Source organism: Aptenodytes patagonicus, chromosome 20 (genome assembly GCF_965638725.1).
Source record: "Aptenodytes patagonicus chromosome 20, bAptPat1.pri.cur, whole genome shotgun sequence".
NCBI lineage: Eukaryota > Metazoa > Chordata > Aves > Sphenisciformes > Spheniscidae > Aptenodytes > Aptenodytes patagonicus.
Genome location: NC_134968.1, coordinates 2,432,186 through 2,447,375, shown reverse-complemented (window position 1 = coordinate 2,447,375; position 15,190 = coordinate 2,432,186). Strand labels below are relative to the sequence as shown.

The window sequence follows — 15,190 nt, the reverse complement described above, 5'->3', positions numbered from 1 at the left end:
AGACAAGGAGGCGCTCGGAAATTTCTCAAGCTCTTTCAATTTTGCAGAATTTGCATCTTATAAAAAAAACCTCAGACAAAAAGCCAGAGCATCTGGTCAAAAGCTCTTTCTCAGGGAGGGGTTCCTCAGTCCTGGCGGTCCCAGCCCCAGGTCCTGGGATGCTGCGGAGGGAACGTGGTCGCGTCGGGCTCCCTCTCCACCTGTCTTGTGTCCTGCATCAGGCCGCCGTTCCTGGTCCCACTCCTCATCTACACATGTGTTTAATTGTGGCTGTGGACAGACAAGATACTAAAAAGCAGTGTAAGGCACTTGGGACCGAACAAAAGCATGTGGTACAAAGCCTTCTGTCAGTACAGATTGCCTTGGCTGAGTCAAATTTGTGCAGAAATAATCCTGAGGTTAAGTATGGTCTGAAATTCATTTGGCGGCTCTGGAGACCATCTCTCCCGTCTGGTGGTGGCTCCCAAAGGTGTCCCCGTCCCCATCTCCTCTCGGTTGCACTCCCGTCGTGCGAAGCCCTCCGTGCCTCCTTGCAAGGGGGGTCCTGACCCGCTCAGACTGGGGGGGGGGGGGGACACAGGGGGGGGACAACACGCATCAGAGAAGGCGGCAGGTTTGGGGTTACTTCCCCCAAACCTGCTGCCTTCTGCAGATCCGCACCGGATCTGCATGGAAGGGAGCCAGAGCGGGACAGCACCGTGTCCCGAGGGACTGGGGAGACCCCAAGGTGGGTCCAGCAGAAGGAGCCGTCAGCGCCGGCTCGCGTTTCAGTGAGGGTTTGCCGGTGGTTTTGTTTTTTCTAAACAATATATCTGTATCCAGATTGGCAGTTGCTCTAGCACATTCATTTTGTAGAAAGGCATCCCTAAATGGGAAGAGAATAATTTATACTGACATAAAGCACCTTTATTTGGATATAACTATCTACATTAAGGAGGTTGGATTGCTCTCACCATATCAGTATGGTGTAGTTGAAGCTCTATTACTCGTATATAAGCTATTCCTGGCTCTGCTCCTGATTTATTTGACGAGCAGAGCTAGGCTGGGTGTGTCTAGATTCATGTTGTGTTGATATCAGAAAATCAACGTTTCTTTCGTAATCCAAGGTATGTGATGTAAATCAAGAGGGCTCCAGGGAAGGCAGGGGCATTTTATCAGTGTAAAACGAGAGGAGAAGTGAGCCCAAGGGGAGGATTTACCAAAGAACGTGCTTTTATCATTTTACGACCTGTTGATTTTACTTTTCTAACAATTACTCAGAAGTAGGAAGCAAGGAAAAAATAGACCTGAGCCTAGATGAAAGGGAAGTGGGAGAACCAGGCTACTCGTTTGAAATGTAAGAGTTTAATAAATACGGGAAGGGCGGCGTCCTCCCACTCGCTGCCTCGAGCCCTGGCAAGGACCTTTCTTATCATTGCAGGGGTCACGCAGACGAGACAGCGATTTCCAGCATCAAACTTGGACCTTTAAACCACGCCAGGGAGCTCGGGAATTTGTTTTGCCTTTGGTTTAATTGGATGCAGTCCTAACCTGCAGCCATCGCACCCATTAGCAAATGGTGTTTGGGGGGGGGGGGGGGGTTGTGCCCGTGGGGCCACGGCGGTCCTTCCCGTCACCGAGGGATGTCACTGGCGCGGTCCAGCCGCGCGGCGTGGAGGTGCAAGGGCAGCGGTGCTGCGGAGCTTCTGCCGAGGAACCGACCGCCGAGGTGCCTCGACCGGCTTTTGAGATGAGACAAACCAGTGGCTAAATTGCAAATAGCAGTTAGGACTAATTACCTGCAAGACTTGTTTTTAAGGAGTGATGCTGGGTTTGAATGATGGAATAATGATCCCACTTTGCGCTTCGGTGGGGTTTAGGCTTGGGAAGCGCTGTGCAAACAGCAGCTAATGATGCTCTCGGCATCAGCGGCCAGGTAAAGGTGGGCTGCCTGCTTTCTAGAGATTTGCTGCCAAGAGCTTGGTTAAATATGCCTAAAATAAGCTGATCTGATTCCCCAAGACTTCTTGTTAGCTTCTTAGCTTGCTGTGGACATGAAAGCCAGACTAAAACCAGCCAGCGTGGCTCAGCTGACCGAGGTACGCCCGGTTGGTGCAGCCGGCTGCCCCCGGCCCCCATCCCATCCCAGCTGGGCGGGATCGGGCAGGAGCTCCCATCGCAGGCGGGCTCAAGGAGGGGGTTTAAACTGTTCTGCTGCCCGGTCTGGGTGTGCGGACCCAAACCTGTGACTCAGAACTTGATTGCCATCAGTCGTCTGCCAGTCCCTGGCGGCTGCCTGCCCCTGCCTCCAGAGCCTGTTGCCGGCCCCACTCGTACCCCAGGTCTCTCTTAAAATCTCTCTCTGCTATTTCCAGTGCTTGGGACCAAGTGTTTGGCCGGAGAAGGGGCTTCTTACGGGGATGGTACCGGACTGGCTAGTGCCTGGGAGAAATAAATCCGTTTGTAATTAGGGAATAACTCCCACCAGTTTTCTTTGATGACCACATCGGGTGCTGAATACTCCAAATTCAGGAGGAGGCAGCAAAATGGCTCTGCCTGACCTGGTATTCAATGACTAGGGAGAATGTGGCGGCACGTTAGTGTCAGGGTTAGAGAAACAGAAAAATACCCCTAGAGGAAGGTCCAGGGTGAAGCAGTGCACCCACCATGCCCGCGTGTCGGCTGTGCTTCTCTATGGCCTGCAGATGCATCCCCAGCATCTGGGGTGGCTGCAGCTTCCAGTACCCTCCGTGAGGTCTGTGATCCCTCTTTATGCCGTGAGCTGGGCGTCTTCCCGAGGCGGTAACAGGCTGAGGTACGCTGAGAACGCTCGGCTGGTTTTATTCTTTCTCTGGGATTTGCTCACTCACCTTGTCCCCAGCGACGGGATGGCTCCTGTCTTTCTTACCCCTTACACGAGCAGCCTCGCTGACCTCTTCTTTATATCTCTTTACTGGGCTCGCACCGGTTTTGGTTTGCACGAGGCCAGGAAGGACGAGCACGGCAAGTTTGGGCTGCGGATTTCGTCGTGCCCCTCCTGCTCCCCTCCCAGGTGGATGCTGGTTGCCAGCATCCCTCTTCCCCACCCCCTCCTGTTCATCTTATACACAAATTGAGGTCTCAAGGGAAAGTTGTTCTTCGTGTGAAACACAGCTCTACAGTTACAGGAGAGAAACCAAGTAACAATGAAAACCCTCAGGGAAATCATTTAATATTTCCAGCCTTCTCACATGGGTTCTTGACACTTGGGTCTGCAGAGGGGAAAAACTGATTTATGCCGTCAGTCGTTAGACAATGTGGAGGTGAGGTCAGGCGCGGGCATTCCTCATCTCTTCCCCGGCACTCAGAGATCCCTTGGGCAAGGTGGAATCAAAGCATTTCAAATGGTAGAGGTCATGAGAGTGACACTGTAAGAGGTAAAAGAGCACAGCCTCCTGCCTCCTACAGAATGGCTGACACCTATATATCTTCATATTGCCATTGTTTCCGCTTGAAAAATTGCATGTCGTTTGTTTTACTTTTTCCTAACCCTCCTCTCTCTTTAAATCCTCTCGATTTTCCGCAGTGATCTATAGGAATCGTTTGTGTCAAGGCTGACGATTATGTGGTACAGAATTTTTATAGGAATAAAAGGCCTAAGCTGTAAGATGGGCTTTAGCCAACAGGTGTCTGGTCTTTTCGCAGCCTTGCCAAGACCCTGTAAATTAAAATCACGTCTGCCCTTTGGGAATTGTCCTGCACTGATTTGTGGCTGCAGCGAGGGGCTCGGGTCGAGCAGCTCTCGGGCACGGTGTCACGACGCTGGATGGCAGAGCATGGCGGGGAGGTACAGCGGGATGCCGAAACGTGATGCGGTTTGACCCCTCAAAGCCAATATCCCCCTCGGAGCCCAAGCAGGCGCCCCAGCGGCCTGAGATGCTGCTGTGGGCACCGAGAGTTTGCATTTGCTGTTTGGGTCCCTTCTTCCTGGCGTTCCGTCTCTGGCTGTTTCTCTGGTTCCCTTCATCCTCCTCATTTGTTCCTGGCAGGAAAGTTCATGGATGAAAGATGTGGAGAGACCCTGGTCTTGGAGGACAGGGGAGGGCCCAGGCATGCTGTACTTGGTGTCTTCTGGGGGTGCCACAACTTTGCGCCACCTCTGCAGAGCGGCTGAGCCCTTCCAGGTGCCCATTTGGGGAGAAAGACCAAGAGGGATTTCTGGGGTTGGACCCAAACCACCGTGATCACATCTGGACTGACGTCCTACCACAGTACAGGGTGGACATGGCGACGGTCCAAAACTCCGGAGAAAATTCAAGATGGTGAAATATTTCCAGTGGGAAACTCCCTGGTAGGAAATTCGCTTCTGTTAGGAATTAGGAGAAATGGATGTTGCAAATCCCTTGGATCTCTGTATTCGGTCCTGTTAGCTCCACAAGTGGGTGTTTAATGAAGCCGGAGAACGGCTGAGCAACCTTCCTTCTGGCAGAAGGAGCAAACGTTGCTTAGCTGCACCCTGCATCGATAACCACCAGTGCCTTCGCTCGGGGGGCGGCGGGGCGGAGAAGGGTTCCAGCTTGAGCACGCAGCAGCAGGGCTGCGGCTCCTGCCTGCTCCGAGGTCCCCCCAGCGCCACGTCCCGTCCCCACTCTTCCACTGCTTTGCTTTTATCTCACCCCGGAGGAGAGGAGAAGCATCTCTAAAGCCCCCCTGAACGTGCAACGAGGGGACACACGCGGCACCGGTCATCGTAGGGACCATCTCTTTGCTCGTACGGCTGCGGTGGGGTCCTGGCTCGAGGCTCGAGCTCCAGGGCGCTGCCCCACTGCAAGTACCGGGACACGGGGGCGCGGGTCTCGTTTGTGCACTGGGGGAAAAAGCATGTTTTCGTTAAAGTCCTCGTTGGCAGCCCTGCAATAACGAACCCATCAGCGCAGTTAATGGATCAGATCTGCAGCTCCTGTTGAAGCCAGTGGTATTTTTATGCAAAGGTCTCAGGATTGAGGCAGTAGTTAATGACTGGATGGTGGTGCCTGTTGTTGCATCCTCACGGCTCCCATTCCCGAAAACCCACCGGGACCCCTCCTGAAACCCGCTACGGGGCGAAGGGCGATGGGGAGAGATGGTCCCACGCAGGGACCGGCCAGCCCCGTCGTGCTGCCCCGTGCCCCGGGGGGTGGTGGATTTCGATAAGGCTTCAGATGTCAGGCTTAGGTTTCCAAGGTGGTGGTGTAACATCAGTGAGAAGCAAATATTTGGCCAAGTGCACCCTGAGGTAAGCTGGTGTCCGGTGTAACCGCACAGCGTGCCCATATGTTATTACTTATCCATCAGCCTCTTTGAGTAACGACGTACAGGGCCAGGGCGAGGGTTGGCTTTTGTCAAAGCATATATTTCAGCGGCGTTTAAATAAACTCATCGAGCTGCACGTCTCGTGAACTTTCCTATTCCATCTGTCTGCGCTGAGCCACCCGTGGAAGGAAATGGATGAGGCCTTCAAACCTTCGCCAGTCCCCGGAAAATGAGCCAGTCCAGTTAACAATAAATGGTGGCTGGTTGGAGCACACATGAGCGGTCTAGTGAAGAAGAAAAGAAAGTTGAGCTTAATGAAGTCCCCGCGCCTGTGTCCCTGCGCGTGGACAGGAAAGGACGGGTGGTTTATAACTGTTTATTGGAGTTAATGGTAATAAATTCCTCACTTGTGATGCATTAACTTTAATGTTTTCATTACGTGATGATTTAGGTTTTCCCTTTTCACGTTGTAAATCATGTTGTCCCGGTAGCACAGCAGGTCGAATGTCTGACATAATGTTATGTTTGGGGGAGAGAAATAACAGGGGAATGAGTTACACAGATTATATATTTATATATTTCATACATTACCCTTTTCTTTTTTCCGAGGACTTTAAAAAATTGCGTCCTCGGGAAGCCTGTGGACGGGTGGACAGACAGACCCATCTGAGCAGGGATTTGCGAGATGCGGCTGCGAAGGGCCGGTTTCCATAGCAACCCCCCAAATCCACTTGGTGCTGAAGGGGTTTTTTTCCCTCCCTCTTTGCTGAGTGTGAGCCCTTGGCTAATGAGCTGTGCAAATAGATATTGAGATTTAGTGTTTTTTATTTTGCAATTATAGACTTAGTGATTTGGAAGGAAACTTTTGGGCCAAAGGCTCTGCCTCCTCTTTGAATTTTCTTTTCTTTTCTTTCTTTTTTTTCCCTTTGGCAAAGTTGGTTTAACTTCAAACTTGCTGTTAAATTTTCCAGACAGAATTAAAAAAAACACCAATAAAAGTTGGAGGCTTTTTTCCACCCTCTCGGGCTAAATCCCAGCCCAATCTACAGTCAACTGTTTGCCAGTGACTGTCTCTTCTCTTGTTTGCTTATCAATCATAAAAACCACAGTCATGGACTCCTCTGAAAAAACAACAATGAATCCAACACTAACTCGGCGTCTAACAAAGGTCCATCTGTACGTCCCCTATTTGTTTGTGTCCAGTCATTAATTGCGGTCCAACGAGGACATTAGGGGCAACGCAGTTAATTAGGCACCGTCCAACCCCAGGTGAGAATTGCGGTTTTCTTGAGCGACTTCCATGGATTTTGTGTTTGCTCCTGGCTGTCAGCACTTGTCAAAAGCCTCCGCCGTTGCCTGGGACCGGTTAATCTTGGTTCCTGCCTTCAATACTGGTCTGTACTGGCTGCTACGAGAGAGCATTTAGCAATTCCTCGCCTGTCCCGAAGGTTGCTCTGGGTTTAGCTGCAGTTTTTGGATGGGCTCTTTGGGTTGGGATGCCTTGCAGCATCCGAGGACAGCTGATCCCGAAGCCGAACACAGGGTTATTTCAGTTGATAATTTCCTCTCGATGATTTGTTGCCATTGATTTTTAACTGCCTCCTGCTTGCTGACTGGCTTTCAATCTAGGTAGTTATCCTGGGGTGGATGCCTACACTCTGAATTTTGCTTACTAGCCTCTTCTGAAAAGTCAGGCTGAAGCCCAAATAAATCTTCTCTGCCTTGCCTTGCCTTTTCTTCATCTACTTTCTTATTTTCCTGCTCAAAAACATGCAATAAAATTATTCTGGCACAAGATCTATTTCATGTGATCCATGTTGACAATTGTTTAGTTCCCCATTTTCTTTGAAATAGTTGCTCATTTCGTTCCCGTCGTTATAAATGATCCCCAGCCGTTTCCAAGGCGCTGAAAGGTTCGTCGATGTTCCCGAGGCGCCGAGAGAAGCGTGTCCGAGGGGCACCGAGGGCCTGGGAGCCACCGAGGAGATGCGCTGTGACCTGGAGCGAGGGGACGAGGAGGCAGGGACCAGGGGGACCACGCTGATGGACTGTGGCTTGCTTCCCACCATGGCCTTTCTCCTCCTGCTCCGTTTGGTCGGGACATCAGTCCGTGCCCGTTGCTGGCTGCTTCGCCGGGCTGCAGCATCCGCGTGGCACTGAAAAGGTCCTGCCTGGCTGTGCCCGATGTATCCAGCCTGTATCCACGGGGCCAAGCTCGCTTCCATCCTCCCACGGGGGACTGGACCGTGGGGTAGATCTGGCTGGTAACTTTGCTTAAGGGTACCCGGGAAGAGGGTTTGGGGAGGATCTGCCCCTGCGTGGATCGTGATGTGAGGAAGCGGAGATGCTTTCAAAATCCTCTTGATCTTGGAAAAAGGTAACGGTTTAAATACGGGAAGCATTATTCTCCCACCAGAGACCGAAAGGAGCATGGCTCACAAACAGCTCCTTGTTTTTGCATGTATGAAACTTGTGTTTGAATAGACCCACAAATGCCGCTCGGCAGTGGCCATCAGCGCCATTAGCCCCAGCAGCCACGTCCCGGACCCATTTGCCGTGGCAGACCTTGGTGGCGGGTGAGATTTCCAAAAGCTTTCAGCATTTCCTGAGTCCATCTCGCTTTGAAGCCGGTGGGAGGGGTTGTTTGTCTCTTTCTGATTGTTTTTTTTCTCATTAGCTTCAATGGAAAAAGAGCGCAGCCACCACGGAGGGCTTTGGGAAATCACAGCCGATTGTGCTCTGGTTTGAAATGTATGTGGGTGTTCCCTGCGAAGTCCCCGGGAGCAGAATCTGCTCTTGGCACATTTGAGCTTGGTGAATAAGCTGGAGGATGGGGAATTAGCTGTAACCGTCGTGCCTCCGTGCTCCATCCCTTTGAACAGTCGGTTGATGTGACAGCGTGGGCACCGACGCGGCCCCCGGGCATGTTTGGCTGCAGCTACTGTGACATTTTGTGCAGCTGGTGTGCATGACTCAGAGACCAAAGGGGCGAGAGCTGAAATCCAGAGGTCCTTGAGGACGTGGCGAGGACGGGGTGGCACGGTCACAGCACTCAGCAGCCAAACTCCTCGGAACTTTGCCCAAAAGATGCCGTTTGGTCAGCAAAGCCAGAGGCTCGGTGGGTGACCTGGGTCCACCCCTGTGCCAGCCTGATGTAGGAGTGAAGACTCCGAGGCTGAGAGCATCCTTGGGCAGCACCTGGGGGATGCAAATCACAGTAAAGGTTGAGGTGCAATAAAGAGGGGAAAGGAAAGAGCTGGTGTCTGCTCCTGCACCCGTGGGTGTGGGTCTTTGGCCCCAGTTTTCTCCCACTCCTGAAATGCTACAGCTTTCTATCCTCTGCAGAAAAGTGGTCTCCAGGATTTCGGCACAGAGCTGTTCCCAGTGCCGCCGACGTGCAGCCCTTCTGCGGGAGGCTCCAGATGGAGCGATGTGTCCCGTGGATCGGGAAATTCACCTGCGGGGAAAATCCTTGGGGGTGAGCAGCTCCCTCGGGAGCCAGGCTTGAGAGGCTGCAGAGGATGGAGGAGAGGCCACGAGGGGTTTGAGGTGCTGGTGGCACCGGGCAGCGCTGCCGGTACCAGCCGTCTGCTGGGCAAAGGGTGGGCTGGGGGAGCTGTCAGGGTGGAAGGGACGACTGAGACCATCCAAACACAGCCGCAGCCCTGCCGCACCGTGCCAGGAGCAACCAAAGAGGGGCCGTGTGTCTGGGAGAGCACAGATGTCTCTCTCAGATGAATTTAAGGCCTTTTCTTTCTCTGTTTTTATAAATGGTGAATGGCCATTAGTGGTTGGAACAGATGACCAGGCGACGGGCTGGCTTTTCCATCACTTGGAGTCCTAGAAGATGCGGTGAGCTGTGGTTTACCTGCCAGCTGTGTGGCCCTGGGGCAGAGGCGTCTGGCAGAGGCTGCCTGGGCAAATAAACCCTCTGCCCTTAGAGACCGGAGAGCTTCCTGGGGCTGGGCTCCCACCTGGCCTCTCTGGATCTTCTGGGTGTCCGTTAGGATGGTTTAAAGAAATAAAAAACGCCAGGGACTGTCTTTGCAGGTTAATTCAGCTATTTGCTGCTAGCAAAAGCCATCTGGATTGTTGTTAGGGGCAGGCTGGGGACACGGGGAGGAACAGGGACACCCCACGTAGCCCCAGCCCTGTCTGCAGCCAGGCAGAGCCCCGAGCACCATGTCCCCCACGCTCACCCACCTCGCACAGATTTAATCTTCCTGGCTCTGCGTTAACAGGGCTGCATTAGAGAGGCTGCGTGCAACACAGAGGTTACAGCTGCCATCTTCATGTCATATTCTGTAAAACTTAAAATTTCCAGAGCCCCGTGCAATCGAATCAGCCCTCACAACCCCTCCTTAATTGTATTAGTTTGTCTGAGCAGCCACTGAGTATTTAGGAAGAAGGGAGTCTCCTTTCATTCTGATTTTCCTGCTGGGAAACTGAGGCACGGTGTCTCTTGCAGAGCGGGAGAGAATTGGACTCCTGACAGTGTTTCAGAGGCGATGCCGCAGAGGTGCCCCGGCCCCAGGGAGCTGCCAGCCTGGCAGATCCTGGGACCCAGGGCCACAAATAGCCTGAAACATGGGATCTGCTTAGGTGGAAAATTGATCTCAAATAGGGCAAAGCATAACTGAGAGGGCAGTAGCTGTCCCAGGGGTCCTGCCTGCTTACAGGCAAACACCAAGAAATGATGGGCGAAGAGAGAAGATGCGGAGCTGGAAGAGGTTGTTGCTGGCTCCCATCGTGTCCGTCCTGCTTCCCCGCTTCGGTTGCTCTTTGTGGTGTTTGAAAGGTCCTTGCGCTCCCTCGAATCTCTCTCGGCAGCTGAGGAAAGAGCAGAAAGCCCATCCCGAGGAGGACCAGGATGGCCGGACACGTCCCTGCCTCGGCTCAAGCGGCAGCAGCATCCTGCACGCTGGCGATTTCCGCAGCCAGTTTTCTTGGGGGAATGGGGGCAGAGGGAAGCCCCATGCTGATAATGTACTGAAAGTAAATGAAATTAAATAAGCGAAGCAGCACTCGCAGCTCCTGCCTTCCCCCCTGGGTAATTCAATTCGAGCGCTCGCGCTGATGGGATCTCGCCGGGGCTGCCTCCGTCACCCCGCTGGGGCCTGGATTCTTAACGTCTAAATAAAAGTTTCACTCAAGCATTTTTTATGCTCCTGCCAGCGGGATCAGCGAGCTGGCGTTGGGCACATTAATGTAATATTCATACTCGCAGGGTCTCCCTGTGCATCCGGCAGCACCGTCCCATTTTCATAATTATAAATGTCCCATAAAATGACATTTAGATTTGCATTAGCAAAAGGGGTCGGGGCTTGGATTTGAGAAGACAATGTGCCTCTTTACAAGTCAGATGCTCGGCGTTGCTAGAGAAAAGCCTGAGCACATTTGTGCCGGGCAGGTGCTGGAAAGAAATGAGATTTCTCTGTGCGGGAAGGGGCTGTCCGTGTCCTCCAGGCATTGCAGAGGGGCAATCTCACAGTATCCCGGGCTTCCCCTAATCTGAATCACCTCAGAGAGCTTTGCACAAGCCGAGGATTTGGTCTTTGAAGGATCCGGTTTCCAGCCAACAGAGGAGACAGACGTAGGGGAGCCTTTCCACCAACCCAAACTTTGTGTGTCTTCATGTCTGCCGTTTGCCCCGAGACCCATTTGCGGAGAATTTATAGCGAGCCCAGAGTTTGCAAACTATAAAACACAAAAATGAAAATAGCCCGTGAATGAGAGAGGTGACAGGGGGGATGGATTGGGCTGAGAGCTGGGTGTTAGCGAGACACGCTAAGAAAACAAGAGCAGCTCTTGTGACCTGGGATTCTGGGAATTTATTCATACTGAAAAGGCTGCCAAGGCTGGGCACTGGGGAGGTGATTAGTGGCATTTAGTTAGTAATTTTTTATTGTGCTTAGTACAAGTTATGTTGGCAGGAGATGAGCGGGAGAGGAGGGGGAGACCTTCTCAGCAGCAAGCCATGGCTTGGGGACGTCCTGGCCCCGCTGGTTTTGGGGATGAGATATGGCCGTCACCTCGTGCAGCGAGTGCCAGAGCCCCTCCGTGGCCGCAGGGTCCGGTCGCCTGCCCGGAACGAGGTGCCGTGGTCTGAGTTAGACCAGACATCGGACAAGGGGAGTGTGTTTTCCAAGTCCGTAAACCTGACCAGGTCCTGCCTGCTGCCAAAGGCTCCCAGGGACCCAGAGAGCCTTGGCTGGGGGGTAAAGGGCTGAGCATCAACCCCCAGAGCAGCACCAGCCTCAGCCCGCTGAGGGCAGGTCTCTGTAGCCGTGTGAATCATGGTCCTGCTTTCCTTGGGGACGACTTCTGGGAGCCTGCAACCAGGATTGGGAGTAGCTGGCGAGATCATGATAGACCATGATTTCCACCTCCAGCCGCTGGTCTGCCTTCCCAAGCCTCTTCTGCAGAGAAAGGGGCCGAAAATGTTGTGCTGAGGGGTTGTGCGAATGGGAAATCCCAAAGCTTTGCTTTGCTTTGCTCTCTGTAGGACTGGAAGAAATCACACCGAAGCCTGTTCAAGACACAGGGAACATTTTGAAGCAAGGATATCTGGAGAAGAGGTCCAGAGGTAAGGCCTGACAAGTACATCATAAGATAAGGTTTGGGGATGTCACCTCAGAATTACCAAGAATGCAGATTTTCACACGAAGAACAAACAGGAAAATACATCTTTTCTGCAGGTTTATCTGTAGGCGCATGCAGAATCTTTCAGGCTTTTCTTAGGCATCACACACACAGGGAGGGCACAGCCTTTATTTATTCTCTTTTGCAGATCATCAAACTGCACAAAGATTAAAACCCAGAAATTGAATTAGGCAGCAGCCCAGTCCTCTAAGGCAAGATGTGCCCTTCTAACGAGCAATACCTAATGAGGATAAAATCCGGGTGAAGACAAGGTAGTTCGTAGCATCGCACACATTAGCAAGTTGAGATAAGGACTGTGAGTCAGCCTCAGGTTTATCTTGATTTTACTGACTCTTGTGAAAGCTACAAATTATTTCCTCATCACTCAGATTTTATCTTGATTTATTTACTGTATGACAGGTGGTATGAGGCAAGAACAGCCCTTTTTTCCTCATGGCCATGAGCTGAGCTGTATAAGTGGCCCTGTGCATGTTTTAGCTTGCTCCAATTACAGAGTAAAAGACATTTGCTTAAACCTCAATTAGGGGGGTTTAACCCAAAGTTGTGTTCCCTCCCAGTTAGCAGGACTAAGGGTCACAGCAGCTCAGCTCAGCTCAGCTCAGCCTAGCCTGCCTGGAGAGCTGGGGAAGGCTTGCAGTCGCTTCAGCCTGGTAGGACGGGCTGGTTCTCCCTTACTTGGTGGAGGTTTTATATCTAAATTTGCTTGCCTGAATTTTGTGCCAGAAACCTGCAGGATTTTGTTGGGAAAAAAATTCTTCTTTTCCCTAAATATTCATCTGAAGCATACAATGAAAGAACAGAAATTAATATTTTTTACTCTTTTGCTGTCCTTTTCTTCCTAGAGCACAGCTTTTTCGGGTCAGAGTGGCAGAAGCGGTGGTGTGTCCTCAACAGAAGGACCTTTTACTACTACGCCAATGAGAAAAGTAAGTGGTGAGATACCCGCCTCCGGTCCCCGAACTGTGGGTGGTGGCTGAGGGCGTGGACAGGGCTGGAGAAGAGAAGGGGAGAGCCCTTGCTGAAGGACAGGCTAATATCTGACAAGAGAAAAGCATATACCGTGGGAAGGTTGTAATTCCCTATCGAGGCATAAGATGCAGGTTCTCCTAGAAAGGTAGATCTCAGCTTGCCTTTTTTCCTCCTCCAAACACCTTTATAGGTATGGAACAAGAGAAGAGAGACACAGGAACAGAGCTGTGTGCAAATAAAACGATGTACCAAGTTTTCCATTAGCCATCAGCTGGGCTTTAACCCCCTAAGTGACCGTATATAATCCATGTGTCAGTGTATATAAATATTTTGCAGTCATGCTCCATCAGGTACATGTAAACAGACAGCTAATATCTCCAACAGAGTTTGGCGTGATTAGATATATGGCCTTCCTCTGTTCCACCCATCCAGAAACACGGCATGCTAATGGCTTACAAAATACACACGTACAGCCCTGGTTTACAGTGACCAAGTCTGCAGCTAGGACAGGATTAAACTCCAGTGGGTCGTGGGGAGGAAGCTGGGTCGTCGTCCTTCTTCCACATCCATTGTCTGAGGATCCTGAGCACTTTTCGTTTCCAAACAAGCTTCCCAACTCCTCTCACCCTGGCAGGGTATACGCAGGGGTATGAGCTCCTCGGGCTTTCCCAGCAAGCTGCTAGCAGAAGTAGGTGTTGAAGCCAGGGGTTGATACTTGGTTGTTTCTGTGGGGGACGAGCAGTTGTCATCTTCCAAATGGTCTCCAGAAGACAACAGGGTAAAGCAAACCTGTTATCGATGGGCTGAAATCCTTATATAGGGCTTGACCTCACCCCTGGAAGTTTTTTAAGGATCCGCAAATCAAAAAAAGGTTAAGAGCAACTGCCTGAATCGTACTCCCACACTTCCTCAAGAAGATTCATACGGAAATAATGAGCCGGGGTAAATAAAGACGCCTCAGATGACTGCAGTGAAGTTCCCTCTCTCCACCCTGGCTGACATCGGCCGTGCGCGTGCCTCGGCAAGACCTGTAGGCCAATTCTCAAAGGCCCCACTAAGTATTTCTTCCTGCACGCCAGCCCGTTAATGCCTTACCAGCAGAATAATCATTGGTATCATATTTCCCCAAGTACACAGTGGTCTCTGCTTCATTACAACCGGCTCATCTCGTGCAACCTTCTGACCCTGGCAACCTTTTGCTGGCAGTTCACAATCTCTTGAGGCTTAAAAGGGCATCCTCTTTACTGTGTCTTTATGAAGATTTTATGATATTCCCTTTGGATTTCCTGGGGGCGGACATGCTTAGACTGAAGGTTTTTTTCTGGCCGTTTCCCGTTGACACGTGGTGTACCTCGGTTTCCCTACGTGGGCAACAGACATCTGCACCACCCAGCAGTACTGCGAGCTTGAGAAAAAGATGCAAATCCAATTTTAGCATGTTTCTCTTCTTCCAGGCAAGCAACCTAAAGGCACCTTCTCCATTGAGCACTGTAGTGCCCGGCTGGCTTTCCATCTCCGCAAAGACTCTCGAAAAAGATGCTGTTTCGAGTTAATCTGCCCTGGCAAACGCACCTACGAGGTAGGAACGGGGGAAGGGAAGACACGGACCTTCTGTGCTGGTTTGAGCACTAGGGAGAAAAGCACACGCTCCCAGGTCTGGGGTGCAGGCTGGACCTGCAGGGTGAGGGAGGCTGCGAATCTCCAAACCCCCTGGTAAAACAAACCAAGCAGCACTGCAGAAGGTGCCGATGCTTCTCCTTCTTGGCAGGTCATCTCGACACGGGCCTTCCCTTGGCACAAGAGTGATCCTGGGCTCTCTTTAGCACTTGTGGGGCACAAGGATTAAGTGAGAACATGGGTTAGAAGCAGTAGAGGATTGGGTTTGGAAAGCCCATTTTTAAATCAGCAGTTCAGAGCCAGGTTAAATTTAAACCTTCAATTTGTTGAGCATCCGGGGGGGAGCCTGAAAACTGGCGTAATGAAAAACCTGGCCCAATCCACAAAGTGTGGATGAGAGCCTTCCTGAGCTTCAGGGAGATTTTGGATGTAGAGTCTTGGTTCGGAGTCAGTATAGTATATTCGGTGGGGATTGTGGTTTTCATCTGAATTATTTTAATGAATTAGGCTTGACAGCCTTCCTCTGGGATAGTCTAGCTTTGTTCCGCTTCTGTTTCCTTGTTTGGAATAGGGAGATAAAGAAGTGAAATTGCTTTCCCAAAGTCACAGGGTAGAGAATGGCAGATCCAGGCTCTCCATCCCCTATTCTAGCCGCAAATCTTTTTCCTCTTCCTACATACAAGACCCGGCA

General features: G+C 51.5%; 1 protein-coding gene across 1 annotated transcript in view; it reads left to right on the top strand.

The window, feature by feature from the left end:
- SKAP1 (src kinase associated phosphoprotein 1) overlaps positions 1–15,190 on the top strand; it is a 156,615-nt gene that overhangs the window by 115,350 nt on the left and 26,075 nt on the right. The window contains exons 5-7 of the mRNA XM_076356627.1: positions 11,756–11,836; positions 12,756–12,839; positions 14,337–14,461. Coding sequence (XP_076212742.1) covers positions 11,756–11,836; positions 12,756–12,839; positions 14,337–14,461 — 290 coding nt within the window. The remainder of the gene's footprint in view (positions 1–11,755; positions 11,837–12,755; positions 12,840–14,336; positions 14,462–15,190) is intronic.